The sequence below is a fragment of the Lemur catta genome, chromosome 5 (assembly GCF_020740605.2).
Source record: "Lemur catta isolate mLemCat1 chromosome 5, mLemCat1.pri, whole genome shotgun sequence".
In the NCBI taxonomy this organism is placed as follows: Eukaryota; Metazoa; Chordata; class Mammalia; order Primates; family Lemuridae; genus Lemur; species Lemur catta.
In genome coordinates, this window is record NC_059132.1 from 99,301,834 (window position 1) to 99,311,381 (window position 9,548).

Consider the following 9,548-nt stretch of genomic DNA (forward strand, 5'->3'; position numbering starts at 1 on the left):
TATAAGATTTTTCTGGTTTTTGGGGGGTAGAAATCTTTTCTGTAGCCGTCTTCCAACTATTAGGGTTTGGCAGTTAAAAAAAAAAAAAAAAGGATTTGGGCCATGAAGCCAAATGCCAGCGTGAAAACAGAAAAACATTTGTTCATCAGGATTTAGGGTTTGTAAAATGCCAGTATCTGGAAAGATGTAAAAATCTAGATGAATTGATTTCATTTTTTTTCTGGATACGCATTCACACATCTTGTGTTCATTGTTTTTATTTAAAATATAAATGTGGAAAATCTATGTACATTTCTTTCTGAAACAACAAAAATTTCCAGGGATATATCCTCATTAGCTAACCTTTTCCTTGCTTTTTTTCTTTTTTCACTGTGTCCATATGCTTTCTTCCTCTTACAGTCCCAGCAGTTTTAGGGATCCTCTTCAGAAAGACAAAAACAAAAACAGCCAGGCAGCTATCCAAGTAACACCCTAGTTCCAAATCAGGACTCAACTAAGCCTTGGAATGCAGATACACAAGCGTTTTCTCAGACTGCTGCTCCTTATACATTCAAGCTTTAGCTGGGGTTTCAGACCCTTCAGCTCCAGAAAAAGGCATCTATGAAAGCAGACCCACCTCCATGTAGGGGGAGCCAATTCTCATGCCTCTGGGTGCTCAGTCTGGAGTCTGAGTTCTCAAGAGCTTACAGCCTAGACCCAGCCCAGAATCCCTCTAGTCCAAGGGCTCCCTATTTAATCCTGCTTCCTGCCTGGTCTTCAGGGGTGCTCTGTCCTAATTCATTCCTGAAGTAGAAATCCATAGAGGACGAAATCACACACACTGCCACCAAAGCAAAAACCAGGCAAGCATACATTCCATCATCGTGATCAAGTATCCAATTCCCATCCTAAATTCTATACTCAGGTGTTTGATTTAGAGGAAATTCCAAACTTACGAATGGATTATGTACCCAATCTTCCTGTTAACTCAGAGACTCAGGACCCACATTCCCATAGAAATGATGGTAGAAATGCCATACCAAATGTTATAAATAAAAAATTAAACTTCCATAATAGTCCATAGTAATAATTACTTTATACTAAAGTCAAAATGCAAGTCCTTGATTTTTTTTACTTGTTTTAAAGACACATTTGTTTTAGATTTTGGCATTTCTAAAATCAAGACTAATCTTAGTTGATTCACTTATTTAGTGTTTTTGTTTTCCTGAAAAACTGTTAAATTTATGGTACTTATTGGTATTACTTTCAATGGTGTCTTAAATCTTAAAATCAAAGATATGTGGTTTTTTAAAATTATACCTGATCATTTGCCTCATTGTGAGAGAAAAATGCATTCCAAGTTGGATGGCTACATATGTCTGCCCATTATAATGTGATTCCAATCAAGGATTCACTTTATAATCATAAAAATAAGTTAACTCCTACATCAGAGTTAGATTTTAACTTTACTAGCCACCTTTGAGCAACCAATATCCAGCCCCCCCATCCATATTTAACCACTTTCCCTAAATTTTCTTCCACAGCAAGTTAATATACCAGATTCTATTCCATCTATTAAAAACAATAAACTTATTCTGTGGCTTCCTTCTGGCTAGGGCCCTCTTCTTTACGGATACTTGTATATTTTTTATTGAATAGAGATAGCACGACTTATGCAACCTGTTTCCTCTTACTGGGCATTGAAATTATAAATTTGTTACTATTAAATTTATAGGAACAAATTTAAATAGTAACAAATTTAATAGTAACAAATTATAAATTTGTTACTATTAAAAATATGATTCAGTTAATATCCTTTAACAAATGCCTTCTTACATTAGTGCAAATATTTATGCAGAATGGAATTCTAGAAATGAAATGATTAGGTTCAATATATATATTGAACCCATATATTATGGGTTAGACTGTGTCCCCTTCCCCCACCAAATTCATTCATTAAAATCTAAGGTCCCAGTACATCAGAATGTGACCGTATTTGGAGATGAGGTCTTTATAGAGGTAATCAAGTTAAAATGAGGGCATTAAGATGAGTTCCTATGCAATAGGACTGATGTCCTCGTAAGAGGAAATTTGGACCCAGATAGGTAGAGGGAAGCGACGTGAGGATACAGGGCAGGCGCCACGTGAACACGAAGACAGACATCCACCTGCAGGCTGGGAGAGGCCTGAATCAGATCCTCCTCTCACAGCTTCAGAAGGAACCAAGCCTGCCCACACCTTGATTTTGGACTTCTCACCTCCAGAACTGTGAGACAATAAATCTCTATTGTTTAAATCACCCTGTCTGTGGCACTACTATGGCAGCCCTAGAACACTATAATGCAGCACACTTGCAAATATCTTCCAAAGTGGCAGCGACAATTTGTACCTTAACCAACCATGTATATGGGGGTAACTTCCCCGCTATAACTCACAATACTGAACAGCAGTCTTTGCCACGTTCTGCTAATTTTTAAGAACAAATAAATGTCATCTTTTTAATCCACATTTCTTTGATTCTTTTAATCCAGATTAAGCATATTACTGGGGTTTTATGTACTTTTATTTAGGAATATCTAAAATGGATTCAGATGGATTAACATTATCAATCACACACGTCTATGATTTCAATACAGTTTGATACAATAAGAAAATAAAAATCATAAAAAAAGGACATTTAACTTTAAAACTGTTTAAAACTACTCATTTATTTATTGATTACTACGAAATTTTCATTCTTTAGGATTGGAAATTTCTAGGATTATCACATGTGCCATGAAGTACATATTTAAAAGGCCAAAACTAAGCAACTGGAAACTACAAAACTAAAAATCAAAGTTATTTTCATATTTATAGTATATGAAAATAAGTCTCATATCCAATAATCCAATACATATTAAAGATCATGCTTTTGAAATAAACTTTATCGCTGACCTTCCTGTTGGAAGCACACTATAGAATACAGCATGTTATAAAAATGGTATCCCAAAGTATAGGAGCACCTTACTAACACTAAAAAATATGCCTTTTAGGGGTGCAATAATGATTTACACACAATAATCAATGAGGTATATTTGTTGCTGATCACTCTTCTGTGCTCATCCTGTTGGAGGACTCTTTTCCATCTTCTTCTTCACAGGTACTTTTGTGCCTTGGCATGAGTTAAGATGTGAGCTTTCAGGTTATTTGACTGAATAAACCTCCTGATGCAGCCTTCGTAGGGACACACAAAACGCATCTCCCCAGTGTGGATGCGCACGTGTGTACGCAAATTGAAGTCCAGGGAAAAGCGCTTTCCGCACCCTTCAAAAGTGCACTGATAGGGCTTCTCTCCGGTGTGAACCAGGAAATGTCGCTTTAGCTTGGAGCTCTCGGCGAAGGCCTTCCCGCACTCCGCGCACACGTGGTCTCGGGGCGCGTGGACGAGGAGGTGCTTTTTCAGGGCGGTTGTGTTCCTCAGCTTCCGCGGGCAGCCCTTCTGAGGACAAGGGATGGTCTGCAGATAATCCCTATTATTTTTGGGCTTCTTTCTAACGAATTCTGTGAGCTGTTTAGGATCTGTTAAGTCAACGCCCGGTAGCCCGTCCCGCGGAAGCTTCTTGCCTGTCATGTACTCAGAATACTCCAGGGGATTCTCTTCATGCATCTCCTGGGGAGGCTCTTGGGGAGCCCCCTGTTTCGTGCACTCTAAGGAACACTGCAGAAAGGAGCTTTCTTCAAGCAGCTGTTGAGGCGGCTCTTCGTCCGGTCCTTCCTTTAGGTATTCCAAGGACTTAAAAAGCGAGTCCTCTTCCAGGAGGGGTTCAGAAAACTCACCTCTTATTATGCATTCTATGTAACAGTCGGGGAAGGCATCCTCTTCAAGAGCCGGAGGGCTAGTCTCGGAACACACGTTGTCGTCCTGCAAGGCCCATGCTGTGCCGAGAGGTTTCATTTCTGCCTGCTGGGCTTGGCTGGCCTTGGCTTGCCTTGGTTTAGCCCTTCTGGGGGCTTTTTTACCCGTGCCTTTACGGCCACTTTTCTTTGCCCTTTTCTTCAGTGGCTGGCTCATGTTGTCCCGCCTGCTTTCTCCTTGAAGGTTTGCACCAGGATATACCAATCACTTCCAGGGAGCAGTGATCTGGCGAGTCGTCTTCACCAAACGCCTGCTCTGTCAAAATAATGTTTAGTTAAAATACTGTCCAATATCAGAGGCCTAGTCAGAAAATGACCTCAAAAAATGGCTTTGAACATATTTTCCAATAAAAAAGGAATGGCTACATTTACATCTTTTCTGATAAACTCCCCAAGAGGTAAAGGGAACGAGCTGTGGCGTAAGATATGAATCATAACCAGATCTCATCTGGGAATCCCTGCAAGATATCTGACCTCTAACACTTATCACCTAACATTTATTGGGCATGTACCACGTTCAAGCCCTACTCTAGGCTGCACATTACTTGGGAAACGTCCGGTAACAGACATACAAACATCTACCTCTGCCTCCATGGAGTAGACATACTCATCAGCATATAAAATAAATAAGCAATGGAAGTCACATGTTATAAGGTGATTAAGTGCTACAGAGGAAGCAAAGGGGCTGGTAGAAAGTAGGAGTTTGCAATTTTAAATAGGGCACTCAGGCAAACCTTCACTGAGGTGGCTAGTGGATGTTGATTAAAAAGCTAAAGGGGGTAAGGGAGCAAAATATGCCTGTTTTATGTAATATTGCTATGAAATTAAAACAATGCACACAATGTACTTTGCACAGATCATAGCACATAGCAAATGGTGAACACTTATGTGAGCTAGTGTTATTTTATTACCTTTTTATTCATTCTACAAGTCTATGTTGGATCCTGCTACATGCCGCATACTTTTCTAGACGAGGGTTGGCAAACTTTTTCTGTAAAAAGCCAGATTTAAGCTTTGTGGGCCCTATGATCTCTGCTGAAACTATTCAGCTCTGCTGTTGTAGCCCCAAAGCACTCAGTCAACACATAAAGGACCAAGGTTGGCTGTGTTCAATAAAACAGGTGGAGGCTGACTTTGGGCCACAGGCTATAGTGTGCCCACACATTGTGCTAGAAGATGGGGATCCAGAGAATAAGATACATTCCCAACTCTTATGAGTACAAGCAAAAATAAAGGCATGGGGTGGTTTGGCCCTGGAATCATTTTCCATCATTTCCTTAAAAATCAAAAAGCAACATTAAAAAAGTTATAGCACGAATATGTTATTGATGCTTTTCTAAGAGCCTTCTGGTTAATGTTACAATCGTGTATCTGATAAAAGATCTCCTTATTTATTGTCTTGACATATTGCTGTAGGAACAAAAATTATATGCTTTATAAAAAGAGGCAAATGTGCAAGTAGTGGGATGAAAATTAACAGCTTGAAAATACTTTTAAATAGCCATACTAAAAAATAACAGCTCACCAGAATAATCATGCCATTTACTTTTGGCAAAAAATAAATATATAGAATAACAATAAAATGTGTTTAAGCTGTAAGGGAAGTTTGAAATTTCTTCCTAAAATGTATCTCTCATACATAATATAAATGTGTTAACTGTTAGCAATGTTATTATTTATTGTGTCCTTTAAAAAGGTGAAAAAAACCGGAAAGACTGTATCTGGTATATTTACTAAGCAAAATCTTAGCACTTTTGGAGACTAATCACTAGAATTGAACACAAAAGCCCCTCTATCTCAATTAGTCCATTTAAAATATAGGTTGAGCATCACAGATCCAAAAAATCTGAAAACAGAAATGTTCCAAAATACTAAACTTTTTCGGTGCCAACATAACACTAAAAGAAAATGCTCATTGGAACATTTTGGGTTTTGAATTTTCAGATTTGGGATACTCAGTAGGTAAGTATTTTGCAAATATTACAAAAGCCAAAAAAAAAAATCTGAAATCCAAAACACCTGGACTCTGGTCCCAAGCATTTCAGGTAAGGAATACTTAACCTATAACTGCAATTTAATTGATTCTTGCATTTCTCCCAAGCTCATCTCTTGCTATCTCCAGCTCTTTTGTATTTCCATTATTCAGCCACAGTAAATGTTCTCTCCAATAAAGCATCAGATCAATCAGTTGCACGTGCTCTTCCTTCTCACTAAAATACTACCCCCCATACACGTGTACACGACATATGCACAGAGGCTTGTCCATGTATACTTCATATCCCTGCTCAATCATCATTTCCTCAGGCAGGCTTCCCGCAATTCTCAGGCTCTCTTAGGTCTAAAAGCTGAGTGTTCCCTTAGCTCCCCATTTTATTCGGATCAGAGCTCCTGGTATTGCTTATTTAAAGTCTGTCTTACCTGCTGGATTGTAAGTTCTATGAGGGTCAAGGTTTCTTCTGTTTTGTTCACCACACGTCCCAGCACTTGGTACCTTTGTCTAATGAAATGAAATAATGAACATGCTTTAGTCATCATACTGGTGATATCTGATTTAACCACCCACCCTATTAAATTAACTTACTAAGAATTTATCTTGAGACTTTAGACACACAATGTAAAAGAAGTTTCAAAAAGGTGGCTATTCTATGTTCTTTTGGGCTGCTAAAAAAAAAAAAAAGGCCATTAATGATGCAAGGTGTTATCTAGAAAGACATGTCCTAAGAGATCAGGGTTGAGGGGAGAGAGGTATTTTCTTTACGAATTTATTTATGAATTTACCAAGGTCCAAGTATACCCTTACCTTTCTAAGCTACATTCTTATTGGTCAGGTCTGTGAGTATTATTCTATTTCTCGCAACAATATGCAAGCTTGTGAGGATGACATACAAAATTGATAATGATAATTTACATCAATTTTGATAACAATATATCAACGTCATACAAGCAGATGTGTCATATAATCAGTCATATAAATACATATGCTTATATAACTACTTATATGCTTATATGACAAGCATTGTCTGTTAGTAGAAATAACTACAGTCACGTGTCCCTTAAGGATGGGGATATGTTCTGAGATATGGATTATTAGGTGGTATATCCAGGCTATATGGTATAGCCTATTGCTCCTAGGCTACAAATCTGTACAACATGTTACTGTACTGAATACTGTAGAAAAATGTAACACAATGGTTAAGTAATTATGTATCTAAATATATCTAAACATAGAAAAGTTACAGTAAAAATATGATATAAAAAATGGTATGCCAGTGTAGGGAGGGCAATTAACCTGAATGGAGCTTGGAAGACTGAAAGTTGCTCTGGGTGAGTCAGTGAGTGGTCAATGAATGTGAAGGTGTAGGCCATTACTGTTTACTACTATAGATTTTATATAAACACTGTACACTAAATTTATTTAAAAAAATTCCTTTCTTCTATAATAAATTAACCTTAGGTTATTGTAACATTTTTACTTTGTAAACTTTTAAATTTTTTTGAGTGTTTTTTAAATAACATTTAGCTCAAAACACAAATACATTGTATAGCTATACAAAAATATTCTTTCTTTATATCCTATTCTATAAACTATGTTTAAAATTGTTTATTTTTATTTCATTTTTTTACCTTTTAAACTTTTTTGTTTAAAAACGAAGACACACACACGCATTAGCCTAGACCTGCACAGGGGCAGGGTGATCATCAAGATATAACTAGGTGATAAGAGTTTTCCAGCTCTATTAGAATCTTAGGGGACCACCCTCTCACCTGTGGTCCCTTCTTGATTGAAAACACTGTTACGCAACTCATGACTGTACATGGAAAACTTAAGGGGCAAGCATGGGCTAAGGACAGAATCGGAATATTAAATGAATGCCTAATGGCATGGGACTAACCTAATTTTATGTTTCTGAAACTGGGAGAGAAGTACTTCCTGGAGTGCATCACTTACTAATTCAATCAATTGACAAGCATTTAGTAGCAAACATTGTCCTTGGTACTGAACACAGAACAGTGAAAAAGATACAAAAGTCCCCGGTTATCACGGAGGAGGTTTGTACGGTAAACAAAATGGTTTCAGATTAAGAAAAAAGCTCTTCAGAGAAACCCAACCGGAGCATGAGAGGGAAATACCGGGGGACGCCATCTTTGTCACGAATGTCCCCAAAGACCTCCAAGGACGTCCGAAAAGGGGAGGTCCGAAAAGGAAGAAAGCGCGGGCCACGGAAAGAGGGGGAAGAGCCTTGGCTGCGGGCTGCAGGGGAGGTCAGGGGGAGGAGTGTGCTGCATGGGAAGAAGCCGAGTTTGCGGCGGCCACGGGCTCCCAGCAGTGCGGGGTCCGCCACGAGGTGGGGGGCGGGGTGCAGACTCCGCGGGCCCCGGCGCCCTGAGCATTTCATTCTGAGACCTACGGAAACCATTACAGGCGCGTTCTCGCTTAGGTTAAAAGGTGACCAGGGGTAGCTGCATGGAGAATGGATTTAGGAAGCCCAGGGTGAAAACAGGGAAATCTTTTAGGCTACTTAGAAATCCAGGAATGGTGGTTAGGAGCAGGTGGTGGCGGTGGAGATGCCTTGCAGGCAGGATGGGATAGTGCAGAAGGAACGAACCCTCCCAACTTCCAACTTGCTGGTGGACCGGATAAAGGGAGTGAGGGAAAGAAACCGCAATCAGGCCTCGGTCATCCTAGGGTTTTTGCTGGACTAATCTGGGGGGATGGTAGTGCCATTTCTGGAGATCAGTAGAGAGAAAAAGAAAAGGAAGATACTGTCTACCGTCTTGATAATAATTTAAACATTTTGATGTAAAATAGACCTAGCCACATATTATAATAAAATATAATATTTACATGACATTCTGAAACAAAGTAAAAAAATGCAACTCTGGCCCCGCGCGATGGGAGGCCGAGGCGGGAGGATCGCTGAGGCCAGGAGTTTAATACACGTCTCCACAACAACAAATAAAATTAAAAAAAATACAACTTCAAGGACATCTTGACCAGACATCCGCTTTCTTGAAAGCGTATATACTCTCCTCCTCTATCTGTTGGAAGAGTTTGAAGCCAGTGGCCCTCGGCAGCCAGAGGTCCCCGCGGTCTGAGGCTGGAGTCGGCTGGCCAAGGGTCAGGGACGCTGGGCCTCTGCCCGTCCGTGGTTTCTGACCCTTTTGACCTTGACCGATACGTTCTAAGTAGTGAACTCAATACCTTGGCCGCCCTCCCCCACATATCGGGGAAAAAAGTTTCCCGAGACAAGACTTACCCGTGCCACCGCGGTGCGCCCGAGGACCTGCTACTTCATTTCTTCCCCAGCGCACAGAGCGGCGGCCGCGGCCCGCGCCCCTATGCCAGCGGCTCCGCTCCGCCCCGCGCCGCGCCCTGGGCCCACCCTCCGCAGGAGGGACACGGGTCCGATCGGGCTACACCCGCGTTTGAACCCAGCCGGGATTAGGTTCGAATTCCCGAGGGAAGGCGCGGCCGGGGTGCGGAGGGCGGGGACGAGGGCGTGGCTGGCGCTGCCCGGAGCCGCGCCCCGCGCGGTCACCTGCGGCCCGGGAAGGTATGCTGCTCAGATAATCGGAGGTGAGCTCTTCTGTACCGGGGAGGTGAAAACTCAAGGGGAGGAGGCAGCTTTTACCACCCGGAAATAGAGGTCCGCTGGAACACGCACCCTCACCTT

The 9,548-nt window shown here is 40.8% G+C and overlaps 1 protein-coding gene across 1 annotated transcript; it reads right to left on the bottom strand.

Moving 5' to 3' along the window:
- Positions 1-2,729: 2,729 nt before the first annotated feature.
- On the bottom strand, positions 2,730-9,287 carry ZFP42 (ZFP42 zinc finger protein). The gene is made up of 3 exons (XM_045552342.1): positions 9,132-9,287; positions 6,292-6,370; positions 2,730-4,129 (listed from the first exon to the last, which is right to left on the bottom strand). Exon 3 carries the CDS (start codon positions 4,028-4,030, stop codon positions 3,113-3,115), a length of 918 nt encoding a protein of 305 aa, XP_045408298.1. The 5' UTR covers positions 4,031-4,129; positions 6,292-6,370; positions 9,132-9,287; the 3' UTR covers positions 2,730-3,112.
- Positions 9,288-9,548: the final 261 nt, after the last annotated feature.